The 23,592-nt window shown below is 45.0% G+C and overlaps 1 protein-coding gene across 2 annotated transcripts in view; it reads right to left on the reverse strand.

Annotated features, from left to right (window-relative positions):
- LOC139374131 (deoxycytidylate deaminase-like) overlaps positions 1 to 22,331 on the reverse strand; it is a 46,623-nt gene extending 24,292 nt beyond the window's left edge. For both annotated transcript variants that reach the window (XM_071115132.1, XM_071115131.1), the window contains exons 1-3: positions 22,205 to 22,331; positions 18,080 to 18,197; positions 12,491 to 12,626 (exon numbers count right to left, since the gene is read on the reverse strand). In XM_071115132.1, coding sequence (XP_070971233.1) covers positions 12,491 to 12,626; positions 18,080 to 18,197; positions 22,205 to 22,245 — 295 coding nt within the window. In that variant the 5' untranslated portion in view covers positions 22,246 to 22,331. The remainder of the gene's footprint in view (positions 1 to 12,490; positions 12,627 to 18,079; positions 18,198 to 22,204) is intronic.
- Positions 22,332 to 23,592: the final 1,261 nt, after the last annotated feature.

Raw genomic sequence — 23,592 nt, forward strand, 5'->3', positions numbered from 1 at the left:
CTGGGCAGCAAATGTAGACAAGGACCTGGATAGTGGCAACCCTAAGAGGGCTTTTAAGATACCCCTGGATGGGAGATGAGGAGAAGAAGAAATCTTGAGTTTGAAGATAGAAAGAACCTCATTATATTTTTGTAACGAGAAGAGGATGCAGAGCAGAGAGCGTAAGAGCGAGGAAGAGGGGAGAGAGAGAGAGAGAGAGACCCATTGGCCAGAAAGAGTGGGAGAGAAAGAGATTAGGGGAAATAAGTGATTCGTCACCTAGCTTTGCTAACAGCACGAGAAGACTTGGGCATATCTGCGTCACAGCTATGCACAATGCGTTGCCCATCTGCAAAAAACAGAAACGTATCTTTATGAAAGAGCTTGGAGAGAGGTAGGGAGAAACTAGACAGGAGAGACTAGGGTGTTTCTCTAAAAACCTTTTCAATTATTCTGAAGTGGACTGGAGGAAGAAATAGGCCTACATCCTTTGAATGTAAAAAAAAAGGGCTGTCTGGAGGTTCGCCAACTCATTTACTTTCAGCGGTTGCTCTCCCTCTCTGTCCTCCAAACTAAGCAACCCCCCCCTAACCTCTGCATATTAACTGGAGACATCCTTAAAGCTTCAGGTATCTCCACACACACACACACAAAGCTTCAGGACTCAACTCAAACTGCTTTCAATTACCGGTGAAATTCAAAGATTTCAAAAAGAACTACTTCAAAAATTAATAACTGGGCCGTTAGTTTGACTTTCCAGATTTTTTTGGGGTAGAACCCTCTCTCCTGAACTCAGGAGATTCCTTCTCTGGTTCCCGTGGCCATTAGAAAAATGCTGTGATGAAACGGTAATGTGTCTAACCTACAGTCTGTCTGGGAATGTTGGAATGGAATATTCTGGAACAACTGTAGCCAATTACATGTGGATGTTGGGCTGCCAGTGACCCAATGGCATAGTGTATAGGGTTTCTGTAGGAAGCCAGAGAGGGAGGGGTCTGGAATTGAGAGGATAGACTGGAGTGCACTGAAGGGTTAGGACTGTCAACCTATAAGCCCTGTAGAAGTTTCTATAAGACTACAATTGTAATATCAGTAGTAGTAGGCCTTGGGCTATTAGGTAAGAGAAACTGTACACATGCAAAGTCAGTGTGTGTGTGTGTGTTCTGGCAGATGGTCAGTTAGGTGCTCTCTGACCACTGTAGCCAATTAGAGAAGCTATTGAGAGGTCAGAGGTCAAGATTGGCCACCTGCCAACCAACACGGAGCATTGTATTTGCATGCACCTTAAAAAAATTTAAGAAATGTAAAAATTTTTAAAAAACACACACAGTGTCTGAATACCCACACTAGCGTACTACATGCTTAAACTGCAAAATGCATGTACTCATCGTCGCATACTATTTAGCACGGACTGTTTAGTAAAAAAGTATGCAGTATGCCGCGGCGGTCGCGGCTCCTGACTGGTTGAGTAGGTGGGGCGGGGCCGAGTGCGGGTGGATTTTTCAAAATTCAACAGACATGCAATCACATTAAGCAGCCTGATAATAGCTCACTTCCAATTTGATTAATTTCTCTAAACTCTGAATGGAATAGGTATGGAGTTATAGGTCTACTCAGGCTGGTTATAAGCAGACCATCACATTCAACCTATACTGTAGGTAAATATTTTCCACTTGAACATATTTAACATAAATCAAATAGCCTAGGACACACCAACACTTGAACTGTTCAAATCGGGTGTATGGCACATTCAGAACCGCTGGGCAGCAACATGGTAAACTAAAGCACTGGTCATTGGGAACGAGATCAGAATGACTGCTAAGGCTTGTCCCTGGTGCCGACATTGTCAGAAATCCAAAGATGGTTTAGAAGGCCAAGAGAAAAAGAAAAACTTTTCAAATGAGAAAACCAAAATCGACTTAAAAAAAATATTATAATTTTTTTTTTCAAAGATGTAGTCTACGATGCAATACTCAATCATTTTAAGGATCACAACATCTACTTAGACTACATTTGAACACCGCCGCAGAAACTTCGCTATTCGGGCATCTTCCCAATTAAGTAGCCTAGTTGTTTGGCTACTTGGAGAGAACTAGGGCCTGTCACTCGCAGCCCACCTCTTCCAATGCATTGTGGGAAAGTGTGCATCTAATCCCACTAGATAAAGAACTGAGATGAGTATAACATCCTGGCGTTTAAACCATCCCGATTTTCAAAAATTCACATAATATAAAACACTTTCGCCTACTGAAAACGCGCCATTGCGTTGTTTCGGGCTATTCGCTGATTTTCGGTAGCTCATCCCCTTACCTAATGATCAGCTTTTGTCAAAGACAACATGAGTATGACATCCGGACAATAAAATGATACTCGATTTTCAAAAATGTCAATTTTTTTCTGCATACTATTTAGGAAGCAACTATGGGTATTCGGACTCTCTCCCAGAGTCAACACACTCACACAAAAACAAAATGCGCTAATATAACCACTGCAGCACAAAGTATTGCGGCACTGCAGCCTATGAGCCAGTCACCCTGATTTAAGACGCACGTCTTTCCAGATTCCCACAGGCTTGTCGAGTCATGTGACTTCTAAAGCTCCACTAGATTCTGTCTGCCTCTCAAATTGCACCCAATTCCCCATAGGCCCTGGCCAAAAGTAGTGCAATATGCAGGGAATAGGGTGTCACTTGGAACATAGATTCTGTCTCCGCTGCCAGGGGACACCAGAGAGAGTGCCTGGCCCCTAGCCAGAGATGCCACAACCCTGAGGAGACTAGAGAAGGGGGAGGGGGGGGGGGGGGGGGGGGCGTAGGGAGGGAAGGCGGAGAAAAGAGATTGAGGGAGAGAGAAAGAGGGAGAGCAAAAACAAAAGCAAGAGTGTGCCAGTGGGAGAGAGGCTGTAGAGCCAACCGACACAGCAGACAAATAGAGATCCGTTAACTTTGCTACATCGGCTCAAGCAATTACATGGCTATTCCTGTGTGTTGGTAGGGAAAAGAATGGGTACGAATTTGGCATTAGGAACGAACCGGGTTGGGAGCAGAACAGAGTTACGGGCAGACGAGCGAGTTTCTATCATTCCTGGATAGTTTTGCTGTGTGTGTGTGTCTGTGAGAGAGAGTCACTGCCTAGGGAGCGGTTGGGTTTCCTCTCATTCTCTTTAATAACAGTACTTAAAGAATGCTTAATCTACAGAACAGAGAGAGACAATAGTTACTGGGCTTAAAGGGATGAGGGTTTTCTGAATGAGCTTTTAGAAAAGGGTGGACGCAGTATTGATCGTGTTGAATATACTGTCCTTCTCTGTATATTATAGTATGATCATTCATTCCCTCTAGTTGAACAAAGTGGGACAATGCAACATATTGTGATATTATAGAGGTAGTAAGTCATTTATCTGAGACACACACTTTGTAGGGTCAGGAAGAGTTTAAAAGATCAGCCCTCCCCCCAAAAAATTGACAAAACGCTCTTAGTGCTTTGCCTCTTCACACCCTCGCCATGGCAACCGGTGATAGTCTCCCACGCTGGCATCTGCTGCCCACAGTCTGCCAACTGTGCCCTCAGCCCTGGCTCCCCCTCCATAACTCTCCCAGTGGGCCTTGTCCCCATAGCATTCAGAATAGTCTAGCTCCCCCCCCCCCCCCCAGAGTTCCCCAAAGTGGCCTACACTGTATATAAACAATTAAATTCAATACTGTATACGATTGCAGTAAAAAGTATGGCTCCGAAAGAAAAGCCCTAGGTAAGGTGACCGGATTTAGGAAATTAAAAAGTATGACTGTGAAAGAAAAGCCCTGGGTAAGGTGACCGGATTTAGGAAATTAAAAAGTATGACTCTGAAAGAAAAGCCCTGGGTAAGGTGACCGCATTTAGGAAATTAAAAAGTATGGCTCTGAAAGAAAAGCCCTGGGTAAGGTGACCGGATTTAGGAAATTAAAAAGTATGACTCTGAAAGAAAAGCCCTGGGTAAGGTGACCGGATTTAGGAAATTAAAAAGTATGGCTCTGAAAGAAAAGCCCTGGGTAAGGTGACCGGATTTAGGAAATTAAAAAGTATGACTCTGAAAGAAAAGCCCTGGGTAAGGTGACCGGATTTAGGAAATTAAAAAGTATGGCTCTGAAAGAAAAGCCCTGGGTAAGGTGACCGGATTTAGGAAATTAAAAAGTATGACTCTGAAAGAAAAGCCCTGGGTAAGGTGACCGGATTTAGGAAATTAAAAAGTATGGCTCTGAAAGAAAAGCCCTGGGTAAGGTGACCGGATTTAGGAAATTAAAAAGTATGGCTCTGAAAGAAAAGCCCTGGGTAAGGTGACCGGATTTAGGAAATTAAAAAGTATGGCTCTGAAAGAAAAGCCCTGGGTAAGGTGACCGGATTTAGGAAATTAAAAAGTATGGCTCTGAAAGAAAAGCCCTGGGTAAGGTGACCGGATTTAGGAAATTAAAAAGTATGGCTCTGAAAGAAAAGCCCTGGGTAAGGTGACCGGATTTAGGAAATTAAAAAGTGGGAATTTTATTTATGTTTAACCGCGCGAAAATAATAACTATAATTAACTATCAACTATAATTAACTATCAATTTTCGCTATAGTTCTTTCAAATAATTGAATTGTAAAACACAAAATGAATTACCCCTCCAGTTCTTCATCTTAGCCCATCTAGTAATTCAAAAACTACCCAAGTCTGGTAGCCTATGCTGTTGGAGACACTTTCTGGCCATGGTTATTCATGAGATGGTTACAACGCATCGCCGATCAAACCTTCTTAGACAAAAGGTCCAACGAGGACATTTTAAGGGGACAGGCCACCAAAACCGGGGACTGTCAGCGGAAACCGGGGACGTCCGGCCACCCTAGGTATCTCTAACAGGTTATAATTGCATATGATTAGTAAGTCCGTATGTACTAGGGATGTAATCGTTTCACTTCACAAACTAACTGCCCCCACTGGTCCTGTTACCTATCATGAGCTCTCAAGACTTACAACTCAAACTTTTCTACATTTCAAACCAACCAGAACACTTAATAGATCAGGACCTGATTAGAATAGCGTCTGGTACGAGAGGCACAGCTGCACTACTAATGTGGTTTACACACACACACACACAACAACAAAAAATATTCACTGATCATTTGGTTCACAGCAACAACTAGAAACGTTGAAAATATGCCAGTCATGGTTGCCAGAGTCGGAGCTAATATCGTCATTAAAATCATAAGTTGGGAGAGAAAACGCTAGTAGCAAGTTCCCTCTAGCTTGTGTGTGTGTGTGTGTGTGTGTGTATGTGTATATTCGCTCTGTGAGCTTTGAGAGGGCAAGGAGACTAACTGGAAGTTGTAGTCTCCAGCGCCCTCTTCAGGTGAAACTGTGTCACTTCTTCTAGTTCAGACTTCCAAGGGCTGAGACAAGAATCAAGATGTCCTTGTAGAACAGAGGTACAGCTACTGAATCATTTCACTGTAAACGCTCTCTCTCTCTCTCTCGCTCTCAGAAGAAGAAACAGATAGGAGAGCATTCCATCTTCCATCCAGCTAGTCTATCGTTTTCGAAGAAATACATGTATTTTCCATCCGCTCTCATTTCACCCTCAAACTACCTGGTTTCCATGACAACTGCACGCAAAAAAACATCTCTCTCCTTTCCCTTCCTGCTCGTTGGGGTTAAGAGCACCGGCCTCCATCTCCGGTGTTACATTAAACCCCATCTGTGCTGCCGAGTAGTCGCTCTCTTCCTTGTTGGCCTCAGCTGTTGTCTGAGCGCGATGCTTGTTTCGCCCGTAAAAAAATAAATAACTGCCTTAAGTAACAACAGATGACCTGCTACTGCTTATTGTTAAGGGCTTGTCTGGTTTGAAAGAGGCTGTGCACTGTAATGAGAGGCAACTACGAGGTGAGGTGAGAGAGAGCGAGAGTGAAGATGAGTGTGAAAAAGCACACCATGTGGTCCTGTGAGGAAGAAAAAAAAGACGGCCTCGGCAGGCCCAGACAGATGGAGCCTAGCGTCTGTCTCGAGTGCGAGAGAGAGGGTTATCGGGGGGGTGAGAAGGCAGGAGTCGATCGCCGCACACACGTCACATGTTGGACTGGCTAGTGCTGTTCAAGTGGCTAGTGTGATTATGGCCTAGCAGCATGTCAGTTGGGGTTCACAGTTCACGAGCTGCTGAAGTGGACGGCATGTTGCCCAGGCCTGTGTTCAAACCTTCATTTCCCTTCAAATGCTTTATTATTCCCTTCAAATGCTCCAAGTATTTCAAGGAAAGCTCATACTGTTTCAACCTAGTTCTGGCTTACATCAAGTTATGGAACCAGCATACACTGAGTATACAAAACATTAAGAACACCTGCTCTTTCCATGACAGACTAACCAGGTGAAAGCTATGACCACTTATTGATGTCACTTGTTAAATCCACTTCAATCAGTGTAGATGACGGGGAGGAGACAGGTTAAACAAGGATTTTTAAGCCTCGAGACAATTGAGACATGGATTGTGTCATTCAGAGGGTGAATGGGCAAGACAAAAGATTGAAGTGCCTTTGAATGGGGTGTGGTAGTAGGTACCAGGCGCACCGGTTTATGAACTGCAACGCTGTTGGATTTTTTTGGTAGTGGACTGTGGTACTATAGTGATGTCCCTAGGGAGATCCTACCATAAGGATACTTGGTAGTGGACTGTGGTACTATAGTGATGTCCCTAGGGAGATCCTACCATAAGGATACTTGGTAGTGGACTGTGGTACTATAGTGATGTCCCTAGGGAGATCCTACCATAAGGATACTTGGTAGTGGACTGTGGTACTATAGTGATGTCCCTAGGGAGATCCTACCATAAGGATACTTGGTAGTGGACTGTGGTACTACAGTGATGTTACTAGGGAGATCCTACCATAAGGATACTTGGTAGTGGACTGTGGTACTATAGTGATGTCCCTAGGGAGATCCTACCATAAGGATACTTGGTAGTGGACTGTGGTACTATAGTGATGTCCCTAGGGAGATCCTACCATAAGGATACTTGGTAGTGGACTGTGGTACTATAGTGATGTCCCTAGGGAGATCCTACCATAAGGATACTTGGTAGTGGACTGTGGTACTACAGTGATGTTACTAGGGAGATCCTACCATAAGGATACTTGGTAGTGGACTGTGGTACTATAGTGATGTCCCTAGGGAGATCCTACCATAAGGATACTTGGTAGTGGACTGTGGTACTATAGTGATGTCCCTAGGGAGATCCTACCATAAGGATACTTGGTAGTGGACTGTGGTACTATAGTGATGTCCCTAGGGAGATCCTACCATAAGGATACTTGGTAGTGGACTGTGGTACTATAGTGATGTCCCTAGGGAGATCCTACCATAAGGATACTTGGTAGTGGACTGTGGTACTATAGTGATGTCCCTAGGGAGATCCTACCATAAGGATACTTGGTAGTGGACTGTGGTACTATAGTGATGTCCCTAGGGAGATCCTACCATAAGGATACTTGGTAGTGGACTGTGGTACTATAGTGATGTCACGACTTGCAGACTTGTTTTTGAGTTGCTGTGCGTTTTGTTGCCAACCTGTTTTGCTACCTGACAAATTTACGGTTTTTACTTTTTAATTACCGTTTATATTTTTGTTTTTTCCTACTCAACTTTTTCACTCCGGACGCTTTATCTGGACACGGTTCGTCAGGACCTCCAACAGCCGAAGCTAAGTAGTAACATTAACATGATGCTTTCTAATTGCAGTCGCTGTACTCGCCTTACGGCGAGGATAGCTGTGCTACAAGCCCAGCTTCAGACGCAATCGCTAGGCAAGGGTAATGTCAGTGTAGGAAAGGATGAAACCGCGTCTGTGCCACCAGTAAGTACAGATAGTAGTATAAATCCCCTGGCACAGTCCCCGCAGCCGGACAACTTTCTCACGGTTTCTGGAAGGAAATGCTGTAGGAACGCTCAACCGGTGTCGCTCATTCAGCCGACAGAAACTTTCAACCGGTTTTCCCCATTAAGCAGCGGGTTGGAGTCAGAGGCCAAGTCTTCTCTGGTCTCTACTCCTCCCGTTACGGGGTCTGAGACGCCGAAGCTTCCCACCATTAGCTCTGACAAATTGAAAACTCTAGTCATTGGCGACTCCATTACCCGCAGTATTAGACTTAAAACGAATCACCCAGCGATCATACACTGTTTACCGGGGGGCAGGGCTACCGACGTTAAGGCTAATCTGAAGATGGTGCTGGCTAAAGCTAAAACTGGCGAGTGTAGAGAGTATAGAGATATTGTTATCCACGTCGGCACCAACGATGTTAGGATGAAACAGTCAGAGATCACCAAGCGCAACATAGCTTCTGCGTGTAAATCAGCTAGAAAGATGTGTCGGCATCGAGTAATTGTCTCTGGCCCCCTCCCAGTTAGGGGGAGTGATGAGCTCTACAGCAGAGTCTCACAACTCAATCGCTGGTTGAAAACTGTTTTCTGCCCCTCCCAAAAGATAGAATTTGTAGATAATTGGCCCTCTTTCTGGGACTCACCCACAAACAGGACCAAGCCTGACCTGCTGAGGAGTGACGGACTCCATCCTAGCTGGAGGGGTGCTCTCATTTTATCTACCAACATAGACAGGGCTCTAACTCCTCTAGCTCCACAATGAAATAGGGTGCAGGCCAGGCAGCAGGCTGTTAGCCAGCATAGTGGAGTCTGCCACTAGCACAGTCAGTGTAGTCAGCTCAGCTATCACCATTGAGACCGTGTCTGTGCCTCGACCTAGGTTGGGCAAAACTAAACATGGCGGTGTTCGCCTTAGCAATCTCACTAGGATAAAGACCACCTCCATTCCTGTCATTATTGAAAGAGATCATGATACCTCACATCTCAAAATAGGGCTACTTAATGTTAGATCCCTTACTTCAAAGGCAATTATAGTCAATGAACTAATCACTGATCATAATCTTTATGTGATTGGCCTGACTGAAACATGGCTTAAGCCTGATGAATTTACTGTGTTAAATGAGGCCTCACCTCCTGGCTACACTAGTGACCATATCCCCTGTGCATCCCGCAAAGGCGGAGGTGTTGCTAACATTTACGATAGCAAATTTCAATTTACAAAAAAAAAAATGACGTCTTTTGAGCTTCTAGTCATGAAATCTATGCAGCCTACTCAATCACTTTTTATAGCTACTGTTTACAGGCCTCCTGGGCCATATACAGCGTTCCTCACTGAGTTCCCTGAATTCCTATCGGACCTTGTAGTCATAGCGGATAATTTTCTAATCTTTGGTGACTTTAATATTCACATGGAAAAGTCCACAGACCCACTCCAAAAGGCTTTTGGAGCCATCATCGACTCAGTGGGTTTTGTCCAACATGTCTCTGGACCCACTCACTGTCACAGTCATACGCTGGACCTAGTTTTGTCCCATGGAATAAATGTTGTGGATCTTAATGTTTTTCCTCATAATCCTGGACTATCGGACCACCATTTTATTACGTTTGCAATTGCAACAAATAATCTGCTCAGACCCCAACCAAGGATCATCAAAAGTCATGCTATAAATTCACAGACAACACAAAGATTCCTTGATGTCCTTCCAGATTCCCTCTGTCTACCCAAGGACGCCAGAGGACAAAAATCAGTTAACCACCTAACTGAGGAACTCAACTTAACCTTGCGCAATACCCTAGATGCAGTTGCACCCCTAAAAACTAAAAACATTTCTCATAAGAAACTAGCTCCCTGGTACACAGAAAATACCCGAGCTCTGAAGCAAGCTTCCAGAAAATTGGAACGGAAATGGCGCCACACCAAACTGGAAGTCTTCCGACTAGCTTGGAAAGACAGTACTGTGCAGTACCGAAGAGCCCTTACTGCTGCTCGATCATCCTATTTTTCTAACTTAATTGAGGAAAATAAGAACAATCCGAAATTCCTTTTTGATACTGTCGCAAAGCTAACTAAAAAGCAGCAATCCCCAAGAGAGGATGACTTTCACTTTAGCAGTGATAAATTCATGAACTTCTTTGAGGAAAAGATTAAGATTATTAGAAAGCAAATTACGGACTCCTCCTTAAATCTGCGTATTCCTTCAAAGCTCAGTTGTCCTGAGTGGTTTTAGACCCCATCATAGCACTGAGACGGCACTTGTGAAGGTGGTAAATTACATTTTAATGGCATCGGACCGAGGCTCTGCATCTGTCCTCGTGCTCCTAGACCTTAGTGCTGCTTTTGATACCATCGATCACCACATTCTTTTGGAGAGATTGGAAACCCAAATTGGTCTATACGGACAAGTTCTGGCCTGGTTTAGATCTTATCTGTCGGAAAGATATCAGTTTGTCTCTGTGAATGGTTTGTCCTCTGACAAATCAACTGTAAATTTCGGTGTTCCTCAAGGTTCCGTTTTAGGACCACTATTGTTTTCACTATATATTTTACCTCTTGGGGATGTTATTCGAAAACATAATGTTAACTTTCACTGCTATGCGGATGACACACAGCTGTACATTTCAATTAAACATGGTGAAGCCCCAAAATTGCCCTTGCTAGAAGAATGTGTTGCAGACATAAGGAAGTGGATGGCTGCAAACTTTCTACTTTTAAACTCGGACAAAACAGAGATGCTTGTTCTAGGTCCCAAGAAACAAAGAGATCTTCTGTTGAATCTGACAATTAATCTTAATGGTTGTACAGTCGTCTCAAATAAAACTGTGAAGGACCTCGGCGTTACTCTGGACCCTGATCTCTCTTTTGAAGAACATATCAAGACCATTTCAAGGACAGCTTTTTTCCATCTACGTAACATTGCAAAAATCAGAAACTTTCTGTCCAAAAATGATGCAGAAAAATTAATCCATGCTTTTGTCACTTCCAGGTTAGACTACTGCAATGCTCTACTTTCCGGCTACCCGGATAAAGCACTAAATAAACTTCAGTTAGTGCTAAATACGGCTGCTAGAATCCTGACTAGAACCAAAAAATTTGATCATATTACTCCAGTGCTAGCCTCTCTACACTGGCTTCCTGTCAAAGCAAGGGCTGATTTCAAGGTTTTACTGCTAACCTACAAAGCATTACATGGGCTTGCTCCTACCTATCTCTCTGATTTGGTCCTGCCGTACATACCTACACGTACGCTACGGTCACAAGACGCAGGCCTCCTAATTGTCCCTAGAATTTTTAAGCAAACAGCTGGAGGCAGGGCTTTCTCCTATAGAGCTCCATTTTTATGGAACGGTCTGCCTACCCATGTCAGAGACGCAAACTCGGTCTCAACCTTTAAGTCTCTACTGAAGACTCATCTCTTCAGTGGGTCATATGATTGAGTGTAGTCTGGCCCAGGAGTGGGAGGGTGAACGGAAAGGCTCTGGAGCAACGAACCGCCCTTGCTGTCTCTGCCTGGTCGGTTCCCCTCTTTCCACTGGGATTCTCTGCCTCTAACCCTATTACAGGGGCTGAGTCACTGGCTTTACTGGGGCTCTCTCATGCCGTCCCTGGAGGGGGTGCGTCACCTGAGTGGGTTGAGTCACTGATGTGGTCATCCTGTCTTGGTTGGCGCCCCCCCCCCCCCTTGGGTTGTGCCGTGGCGGAGGTCTTTGTGGGCTATACTCAGCCTTGTCTCAGGATGGTAAGTTGGTGGTTGAAGATATCCCTCTAGTGGTGTGGGGGCTGTGCTTTGGCAAAGTGGGTGGGGTTATATCCTTCCTGTTTGGCCCTGTTCGGGGGTGTCCTCGGAGTGGGCCACAGTGTCTCCTGACCCCTCCTGTCTCAGCCTCCAGTATTTATGCTGCAGTAGTTTATGTGTCGGGGGGCTAGGGTCAGTTTGTTATATCTGGAGTACTTCTCCTGTCCTATTCGGTGTCCTGTGTGAATCTAAGTGTGCGTTCTCTAATTCTCTCCTTCTCTCTTTCTCTCTGGCTGGCTGTGCTGCTGCTCCAGTTTCAACTGTTCTGCCTTATTATTATTCGACCATGCTGGTCATTTATGAACATTTGAACATCTTGGCCATGTTCTGTTATAATCTCCACCCGGCACAGCCAGAAGAGGACTGGCCATCCCACATATGCTCTCTCTAATTCTCTCTTTCTTTCTCTCTCTCGGAGGACCTGAGCCCTAGGACCATGCCCCAGGAATACCTGACATGATGACTCCTTGCTGTCCCCAGTCCACCTGACTGTGCTGCTGCTCCAGTTTCAACTATTCTGCCTTATTATTATTCGACCATGCTGGTCATCTATGAACATTTGAACATCTTGACCATGTTTTGTTATAATCTCCACCCGGCACAGCCAGAAGAGGACTGGCCACCCCACATAGCCTGGTTCCTCTCTAGGTTTCTTCCTAGGTTTTGGCCTTTCTAGGGAGTTTTTCCCTAGAATAAATTTGATTTGATGTCCCTAGGGAGATCCTACCATAAGGATACTTGGTAGTGGACTGTGGTACTACAGTGATGTTGCTAGGGAGATCCTACCATAAGGATACTTGGTAGTGGACTGTGGTACCATGGCGATGTTGCTAGGGAGATCCTACCGTAGGGATATTTGGTATCCAGTCTGTCGTTGGCAGAGCGGGACCAGGGTAGCAGGTCATCATCACAGCCGTTGGGCATGCCGTTGTAGCCGATGCCCACTATCTTATTATCCTGGTTAACAATACATGCTCCAACCTAGCAGAGAGAGAGAGACAGACAGAGAGAGAGAGACAGAGAGAGACAGAGAGAGAGAGAGACAGAGAGAGACAGAGAGACAGAGACAGAGAGACAGAGAGAGAGACAGAGAGAGAGACAGAGAGAGAGACAGAGAGAGAGACAGAGAGAGAGAGAGACAGAGAGAGAGAGAGAGACGGAGAGAGAGACAGAGAGAGAGTTCATTTAACTTTCAGACAGAGTGCACATATTATTTCTCTGTGTGCATCTAGGCTAGAAGATGTGACTGGGAGTACCATTGGTCCCCCTCAAAAACAAACGGCAAAGCATGAGGTATTTGGGTGAGAAAATATTTTCCTACCCAATCTAGCCAAGCATGTAGGCCTAAGAGTTTAACATTTATGCAAGTAGAGGCAGAGCAACTTGGAATGAAAAGTGAGGTCAATGTTCAGTGGCTTAGAGAGTTGGGGAAGAGAGGAGAGAAGAGAGGGATGTCCAGCTGAGAGCTAGGCCAATTAGAGACGGAGCGAGCGAGAGAGATGAGAAAGACATCAACTTTATCAGGAATCGCATGCAAGCACAAAACCTCTACTCCACCGTAACTAACACAGTGGAACAGGCAATCAGGAGGGATTCTAGTCTAACTCACAAAAACATCGGAGTTCTCCAACCACTTCTGCTCTAATAACGATCGGTCATCCAACCAATGAGGGTTGCCCTTCACTGTACTGTTAGTTGGTTTTCTCCAGATGAACTGGCATAGCTCCAACACATCAAACGACCCAGAGAGCCAACCCCCCGCCATGGCTCTCCCCAGGACGCTGTGCTTTGATCAGGGCTAGAAACGCTCCGCCAGGCCCCTTATCACTTTAAAAAGACCCACGCACCACCTTCCTCCGCTCGCCCCCCTCTCCTAGCCTCACCCCATCCATCGATACATCAACCCCCCCCCCCCATACCCTCCAGCCAGCCCCATCACTCATATGTTAGAATGATAGAAGTGTGTCAGAGAAATGTGTGAAAGACAAAGTCAGCCAGAGAGACAGAGAGAGACAAAAAGACTAGAGAGCGAGTCAGAGAGAGCGAAATGATTGAGGGTCCTTCTCTGTGTCACAGGACTGACTAAGACAAAGTCAGACGAAGCTCAAAGATGATACGTAGTGTTGCTGTTCAGATCAGAGATCAAATTAAGTTCAGTCTCGACTTGGCTTTGTGCACACATGAGACTGTCTAGAGAGCATTGCTGAATTAATGTCGGGGGGACTATTTGAAGGGTACATCTGACGAGGGTAGAGACTAGCGAGAGAGCCAAGCCTTAAAACAGAGGCTGTAGCGTACACACGACCACATCGACAGAAGGGGAGGGGACTAAGAAAGTGGCTGCGAGAGAGAGAGAGAGAGAGAGCGAGAGCGAGAGAGAGAGAGAGAGCTGAGGGATAAGCTACCATCCTTTCTTGTGGGTGGACTGCGTCAACTAAGGTGGTCAGATATCAACGGGGGGGGGGGGGGGGGGGGGGGTTTGTGGCAAAAACGAAAGCTTCGTCCTTCGGCCCCCCCGTGGCGGTCTGTAAACACAGAGGCCTCGCGAGGACCCGTCGCTGAGAGACATGAAACGGAGCCAGATATCCCTTTCTTCCGAGAGGGAAAGAGGAGGAGAAAATAAAGGAAGGATAGACAACTAAAGCTCCAAACCCTCTGTTTCATCCTCACACTGTTTTGATCAGGGAAGGCTTGGCTGGCTTAAAAACTTCTCTTTCTGTCGTTCCTCTAATCCCCATCGCCTCCACCTCTTTCTCTCTCTCCTGGAGGTGGAGACAAGACAACATCCTGAACTAGTTTAGAAATGAGAGGTCATTAGAGAAGGCTGGTGATTGAAATTTCCTCCCTTTCTCGGTCGCTTGACTTTTTCCACATTTAGTTGTGTTACAGGCAGAATTTAAAATTGATTCTCGGTCACTGGCCTACAAACACACACACAAAATACTCCATAACGTCAACGTAGAATTGTTTTTAGACATGTTTACAAATTAATAAATGAAAAACTGAAATGTCTCGAGTCAATAAGTATTCAACCCCTTTGTTATGGCAAGGCTAAATAAGTTCAGGAGTAAACATTTGCTTAACAAGTCACAATAAGTTGCATGGACTCACTGTGTGCAATAATAGTGTTTAACGTAATTTGTTTTTATGACTACCTCATCTCTGTACCCCACACATACAATTATCTGTATGGTTCCTCAGTCAAATCAGTCAATTTCAAACACAGACTCAACCACAAAGACCAGGGAGGTTTTCTAGACAGTCGAAGACACGCACCTCATGTTCACTCACTCGCGCACACATATTGGTATGTAGGCTACACAACAAAGCCAAGGGGACTTTAAAACAGAGTTTAATGGCTGTGATCGGAGAAAACTGAAGATGGATCCACAACATTGTGGCAAATAAATATAATTAATGTCCCGAATACAAAGCGTTATGTTTGGGGGAAATTCAATATCTTGAGTACCACTTCATATTTTCAAGCATGGTGGTGGCTGCATCATGTTATGGGTATGCTTGTCATCGGCAAGGACTAGGGAGTTTGTGATATAAAGAAATCGAATTTTTCACTTTGTCATTATGGGATAGTGTGTAGATAGGTGAGAGAGAGAAAATTAATTACATCCAGTTTGAATTCACGCTTTAACACCAGAACATGTGGAACAAGTCAAGAGGTGTGAATACTTTCTGAAGGCACTTACTCCCAGCAGCAGGGGTGGAGTCAGTGGGCACCTGGATAGAGAGAGATGGAGTGAGGATTATTGGATCCATAGACCCCCTGCTGTGCCCCACTGGTCTCTCCCCCCTCCGTTCCCATTCCTTCCCCTGGGGTTGAGCTTATCACAGAGGAGCAGAGGCAGCATATCATGGTATTTTTCTAATGTTTGACGGTAGTTCATTAGGATCCCCATTAGCTGTTGCAAAAGCAGCTAATGGGGTCCACACAGAACATGACACACGACATAACACAGAACATTAATAGACAAGAACAGCTCAAGGACAGACCTTGACGCACACGTAGCCTACATATCAATACAGACACAAACTATCTAGGTCAAATATGGGAGAGGTGTTGTGCCGGGAGGTGTTGCTTTATCTGTTTTTGAATCCAGGTTTGCTCTTAATTTGAGCAATATGAGATGGAACAGAGTTCCATGCAATTAGGGCTCTATATAATACTGTACACTTTCTTGAATTTGTTCTGGATTTGGAGACTGTGAAAAGACCCCTGGTGGCATGTCTGGTGGTGTGTGTGTGTGTGTGTGTGTGTGTGTGTGTGTCAAGGCTGTGAGTAAGTTGACTATGCAAACAACTTGGGATTTTCAACAATGTTTCTTATAAAAAGGAAGAAGTGATTCGGTCAGTCTCTCCTCAATTCTTAGCCAAGGGAGACTGTCATGCATAGTATTTATATCAGCCCTCTGATTACAATGAAGAGCAAGGCGTGCCGACCTGTTCTGGACCAGCTGCAGCTTAACTAGGTCTTTCCTTGCAGCACTCGGCCACGTGACTGGACAATAATTAAGATTGCAGGCTCTAGTTTTGTCAGGACTTGCTTTGTGGAGTGTGGTGTCAAAAAAGCAGAGCATCTCTATCACGGACAAACCTCTCCCCATCTTTACAACCATTGAATCAATATGTTTTTTTCAACAGCCACACCATTCATTACCAGATTCAGGTCTAGAACTTAGTGGATGATTTGTACCAAATACAATGCTGTTAGTTTTAGAGATGTTCAGGACTGGTTTATTACTGGCCACCCATTCCAAAACAGACTGCAACTCTTTGAGGGTTTCAAGTGACTTCAACTGTGGTTCATATTTTGACGTTATTGGACGGTGTTTTATGTTTTTGAATTATACAAATACAAAATTTGATTTATGAGTAGTGCGTGACCCTAGGATGATTTCAATGGGTCTCTCTCAACATTCTTATTGTATTATACTGTTCAATTCAACTTCAACTCAGAATTGTTCAGCATTTTCTGCACTAATTTGAGATCATATCCACACTGCCACAGGGCTGCACAACATTGGCAAATATTTGCAATTGCGATTTTTAACCAAATGTTGCAATTGCTGATCAAAACTCTTAGGTGAACTATTGGAATCATGGAATATTATTATTACTTTTTAAATTCTATAGTTAGAATATAATAGTGGGCATACAGTGTTTGACATGACAACAAATGAAAATGCTAGGGAGGAGTTATTGTGACAGGGTAGGAACCAAAGTGTTGGTCAATGTTCCCTTCGGGACACTAATATCTTTGGCTACATGAAATGTTGTTTTCTTTTCGCTACTTCATGTAGCTAACATACTCATGCTTTGCCTAATACTCTTTGGTTTAGAAGCATGTTGCAAAAACAACATGCTGATTTAGGCCTAAACCGTCACTGGTATCAGGATGTATAGCTAGCTATATTTGCACTGACTCAATACATTTATTAGCTAGCTATAACTAGCAATTAGCATTAGATGTTAACACGATTTAGTGGCAACTTGCTAAGAAAAGACAGACTAGCTGTTTGCAGATATAAGAATCAAACTAATAGTGTAATCAGAGAATGCTTGTGGATTTATATTACTGAGCGCAAGTGTTTCGTGGTCGAGCAACAACAAATGCGCTCGAGTGACAGGGGGCGGGGCTAGGGCGAGAGACTTTTGTACTCACACACACACACTAACGTGCACAATGCACATACACTTTCATACAGCTGTATCGAATAATTAAATATTCCCTAATGAACCCTGCATAGTCCAGATTTCCCACAAGACATCTCTTTTTGACCAAATACTTTAGGAACCATTAAAAAAGTATTGAACATCTCTGCCCTGTAGCCACCCCCCCCCCCCCTCTATTTCTCCAATATCCCTCACTCTCCATCCACTTCTGTGGATCAGAAATCCATTTCAAAACAAGCTCTAGGTCGATCATCAAACTAGACAGCGCAGTGCAGACAGGGGGTATAGGTGTCGAAACAAATCAAAACAGACATCCAACTTGGCGCTTACAGGCCTACACCAGACAACCAATCCCTGACTAAGGCAGACAAGGGCTAAGGCCCCCGACCGCTTGAAACACCCACCACCGCCCAAACCGGGTGCTTGCCCCACAGCCGGGAACTCTGGGAACTCAATCAAATACCCGCCGGCGTCTTGACCGGCAGTGTCAAAGAGTGGCGTCTGTGCCAGGGCCTGATCTGAAAGGCAGGGGGGCTTCATTAAGGGCGAAGGGCCTGGCATCTGGATTAATATTTAATAACAGGCGGGGCTGTGGACCTTACATAGCCATGGTAGAGGGAGAAAGGGAGAGAAAGCGGGTTGGAGGGCTGGGGGGGGGGGGTCAGGATCAATGAAGAGGTGGTGTAGGGGGTGATGATGTTACCTAGGATCTTGAATGCTTCTCTGAGCTGTGTGTGTGAGTTTACCTGTGAGCTGGGATCCTTGCTTCTCTGAGCTGACAGGAAAGCTACAGCCATGAAATATTCAGGCCACTCCAGGTAGTCCTCACGCTTTTTCGTCTGAGCAGAACCAGAGGCCGGGGTCCTAATGGAGGGGAAGAAAGGAGAAAGAGATGGATAGAGAGAAAGGAAGGAAACGGAGAAAACGTCAGAACGGGGGGAGACAAAAACAAGGAGACAAAATAAAATGGAGGTCAGAAAAATGGGCGAAAGAAAGGTGAGGAAGAGAAATAGAGGAGAGAAGGGGAGAAGGAGAAGACAAAAGGAGGGGGGATGAGGGAAGGAGAGCAGGTGAGTCTTCGGGATAAGAGAAGACAATAGAAGGAAAGTGACAAGGTAGGGAGGGATGGAGTAAAACAAAAATTAAATCTTCAAAATGCTCGTTGGTCAAAAAGGAGCAGTCGGGCATCGGTCGCATGTTTCACTTGAGGGCAGCATGATGTCGTCTCGGTCTCCGTCCTTTACAAAGGAACACGCGTGCCGGCGTGAACGCAAACCGCACACAAACAAGTTCAGACCGACACTTCACACGCATCGATTCAAAGGGCTTCAAACCTGGGTCTTAACCCCACGGAGAGCAGACGCCCACTCCTTATAATTACAACACCCCTGTCTAGAGCCCTCACTATCCCAGCGTACCTTCTTCGCGTTTTGAAAACCATTATATCCTCTCTTCACTGCTGTGCTCCAGGCCACTCACCCACCATTACGGATCCAGACACAGGAACCGGGAGCTATTATGGGTACAGTCGCAGAAAGTCCCACTGGGTCAGACTGGAGCACCTTGGAAACTGAAGCAGCAGTACCCAGCAATTAAATACTACCCATCGCCAACCTAGGGCGGATCGTGCCATAGATCTAGGCCTAGATACCATGTCTGCCGGTCTACAAAGCACTCTCTAAAGTGGATCCAAAGACACAGCAGAAGAGGAAGGGATACTTTGAGCTCCTCCACAGTTTGGGGTGTGATCTCTCGGCCATGCGTTTTCCGACCTGGCAATTAAACCCTACCCACCTGGCTGGCACACGACAAAGAAATTAAAAGAGTGCCGACCTAGGGCAATAGGGCCAATCGAGACCCATTGCTGTCCGGCAACGCACCACATCTGCCTTTCTACAAAGACCAGATCGGTGAAGTCTTTCGCCTATACCCCCCCCGCAGACACGACTGGACTCGAAAGAAATGAAGAAGGGATCAGAGAAAGAGATGGAGGGAGAAAGAGGGATACGTTCGGAGTCTGACACTTTGAACTCCTCCACAGCGCAGACGGAGATCTCGTCCCTACATTTCAAATTGGCTAATGGTTGCCAGCATGCGGAGCAAGACTGTCAAACGGGGAAAACTTTAAAGTGACATTTCCAGGCGTTCGGCCGCATGAAGGGGCCCACATCATAGGGCAGAAGGTCCGTCGTCTCTCAAAAGACAAAAGAAACTACTTGTGTGTGCCTTTTCATTGCGGCTTGATCAAATGAGGTGGCATTTGTATTTAATTAGGCCGAGAGAATCTCGTTAGAGAGGCTGTTGTAAAATCATTTACAGTTGATGTAGCGATTTGATTTGTTCAAATGTTTAATAAGCAAGATGAGAGGAATAATACATGAAATTAATCATAAAACATTCGTCGAAACACATTTTCAGTTGAGTCGGCCTCCACCTTCCAATGCAGACTTTCAATCTGGTCCAGCTTTTTAAGGAGAGCATCTGACTCTTCCTTGACACATCTAATTAAGCATTGGTCTCCGGGGAAGCTGTGGTAGCGTAAAGGTCTTCTGTTGTCAATTTGTGCAGATGGGTCTTCCTTCTCATCGTTCATTAAAGCATCACCGCACCGGCCGAGAATCTTAATAAATCGCCCCACCTGAGACCTGACACCTGGTGGAGTTCACGCGGTCTTTCAGAACCCTGGAATCGTCCTGCTGCCATATGTTCAAATGCTGACATAGAATTACAATGACTAGAACAGTCAGACATTCCAGTGCCCAATCCCATGCCGCTCAAGTTCAATTCATTGTAATTCTATGGTTCTCTTATGCTACTCCAATGCCAGCTGTTGCTCTGGTCTCACAGTCCACCCTTCCCTCCAGGACATTAGTCATTTAAATGAGATGCAGATGAGTGTGTTCGCTCCCCTGGGCTCTACTGGCTTTCCTAGGCACCAGATTGTCATATCAGAGGTCCTCCTCTCTGCAGAATGGTGGCCGGCCTTCCTAAACTGGATTTTCAACCGTACAGCTGCTGGGAGAAGAGATAACATGCCATGGGATAATGCTTCCTGGGCGTTCTCCCTTCTGGGATTTATAATTCCCAAAAATGCCCATTCCTTATTGGCTTAATGAGCGGGAGGATTAGGCTATCATCGCGCTTCAAAGCAGCACGTCGAAATAGGACTTTTCCTGGCTATACTCGGGCCTACATCGTAGGCTCTATCTGGGGACAGAGGTTTGAAAATGAAGGCATTAGGCTACCTGGCTTAGTGAAAGCGCAGAAAGCCTCAGCATTCTTCACGGCAATGATGAGGATGCAAAAGCAGAGGTGGACAGAAGAACATGAGCAGACTGTCAATGCGATGGCAAGCAACAGTTACTCTGAAGGCAGCCTAAAGAGTTCAGGCTGAGGGTTGACATGGAAAAGGTATAGGCCTTCAGCCAAAGCATTCTTCACATCAGTGAAGGTGATACAAGCGTAAGCAGGGTGGAGAGTTGAATACATTCGAAGGCTGAACTAGTAAAAATAGACAGAACAGTGGTGTGCCGTACACTGAAAAACATCTATGATGAAGGCTAAACCTGATGCAACCAGTCTCAAAATGCCATCCAGATTTCAAATCAACCACATCCGGAACTCAAGCCTTCATAACAGCGTGAAATCCCGGTGCAAAGAGACTTTTATCGAGCTTGTGGAAAGGCCCTGGGAGGCACCGGCTCATTTTGGGGGATCAAAAGAGCCAAAGTGGGCCCTCAGCCAGCTAAGAGGGGTGGTGAAGAGGGCCTGGGGCCACAGGGGTTGGCCCAGGTCCCCTTAACCTTTCTGGGCCCCTGGCACTCTGCTGGGCGACGGGAACCCCTCCAAGTGTGTGCGAGACAGTTGAGGGCATGTTACTGGTTGAGCTAGAGTGCTCCTCGTGTTTGACATTTGACACAGAGTCAGAGTGACAGTGTGGTTGGGACTGGGAGCAGTGTGTGTGGGATGTGTGTGTTTGTCCTCATTGCCCTCCTGCTCGTTAGCTTATGCCCTGTGCCAACACTGCTGCCATTCCATGGGCACACACTCAAATAAGGATGAAAGGTGGGACACACATCATCCCTTTTTGAGGGCCACGGATTCATATTGTACTATTTTCGGCTGAAGAGAAACTCTGTGTGTGTGTGTGTGTGTGTGTGTCATGGCTTATGCAGGATCCATAATTCTACATCTTACACATCCCCCCCATGTCTTTCACCAAGATGGGATCGGGAACTAAGGGGAATAGGAAAGATATTACCTGATGCTAAATATAAAACTGAGACACAGTGCACGGAAACTAAGTGAAAATCATGTCTGAAGAGGATAGATTATATTTTATCCTGAGAATGAGGACAGCTACAGCGGTTTCTAAGGTGTGAAAATCCTTTTTCTGACTGTGTCCACACACACACACACAAAGAGTTGAAGCTGCCAACCCTCCCCAGTCTCGCACACACACTTTTCCCTCTTCGTTATTCCCACAACTCTCACTAAATGCCTTGATCCCAATGAAGTTAACTTTAATGTATACCTACCGATAAACTATGTGCCTAGCTTGTATGTGACTTTATTCCAATATACTGTACTGTAACATATATATATATATATATATATATATATATATATATATATATATATATATTTATCCATCTTACTAGCTAGCTACATTGCTAATGACTTTCTGAATATGCTGCTAACAACAAACGCGATCTATGTGTATTTCTTGAAGTTGTGTGTTGCTATCAGAGAACTGAAGGAGCTAGCTAGCTACTACTCCTTAGCCTAGCTAGCTGGTACTACTGAAAAACGCATGCGACCAAACAACTGACAATTCGCTGCGAACTTCAACGGGAACACATAAAAGTTACCCATTCAGTTGGGTTGCCTCGTTCTTCATTTCTTGGCTCATCTTTGCTTCTGTGTTGCCAAGCTGATACTGTACAGATGAGGCGTAGGGCGCCTTTCTTTTCCCCCACAACACAATCAAGCCAAAACCACGCCTTGTTATTCCGAGGGGCGTTCCACAAGGCGTTGAGCGCTCTCCAAGTCTGGAAGTCAATATCACCTAGCGCGAAATATCAGCCACTGATTAATAACATTTCCCCGTGTTTCAAGATTGACAATATAATAACATAATGTCGTGGACCGAGTGAGCCCTTGACGTCCCTTAAACGTTCAAAGACAGATTCAATAGCAGAGTGCATTCAACTGAATGATTAGCTAATAAACATTTGAGAAATTGAGAATAATACGCATAGTCTTTTACCTGATAATAGGCTACTACTGATAATATAGCAACTTCAAATACCGAGCTTGTAACGTTAAGTAGCCGAGGTTGGCGGACCTTCAATTGAGGGAGTTCAGCAGAGTTCTCGGAGACATTTTTACAAATCACTGAAACTCTGAAAATAAATACATGGGCAAATGTTACCAAACATGATAACGGTAGGCAGTTTATTGTTAAATGACACTTTCCATCCACACCTTGGAAGGTCACTGTCTCTGCGCTGATCGCCTATGAGTGAGACGACGCCAGCTAGTCAATGGGAGCGTAGTAGAACACCGGGAGCGTTGGTTTTGGCTTAATAACTGCGTTGGGGGAAAGAAAGACGCGGACGTAGGACACAGCACAAGCATGAACATCTCCCACGCTGGAAATTGTAATAAGGTCCAACCCCCAGCCTATATTAGTGAATGTGTGGTTGTCTTGTTGAACAAACATCTGTAGAGCTCACCAAACTACAGTTAGTCTTCCAAGGTGGACTTCCGTGAACAATATGTATAACCTGCGAAATGTGTGCTCTCTGCCACTGTAAACTGAAGAAATTGCTGCATACGACCAAAAAAAACAGTAAAGCGAGGGACATAATATATCCTCCCCGGCCACTACGTGGCAGTCATGTGTCTTATTAAAACCACAGACAAAACCAGGAGTTAGCTGTGTGGCTTTGTGTGTCGTCACAGAGAGTCAGAGGTGTTATTGTAACTGTAATACATTGGGAGGTCTTCAATTTTTACTGAAATGTAATGATATTCCTGAAAGATTACCTGCTTTAATGGCCTGGAAAATATGTTTCCTGCACAATTTTCCCCCTCATAAAGCTCTTTTGTGGAATAATTCAGACATAACTGTAAGGAATAAGTCATTATTCTACCCCAGCTGGCATGAGAGGAATATTGACTTTGTTCTTGATATTTTCAACAACAAGGGTAATATTCTCACACATGAACAATTTATAACATTGAAAGAGTTTCC

Source organism: Oncorhynchus clarkii, chromosome 19 (assembly GCF_045791955.1).
Source record: "Oncorhynchus clarkii lewisi isolate Uvic-CL-2024 chromosome 19, UVic_Ocla_1.0, whole genome shotgun sequence".
Taxonomy (NCBI): Eukaryota; Metazoa; Chordata; class Actinopteri; order Salmoniformes; family Salmonidae; genus Oncorhynchus; species Oncorhynchus clarkii.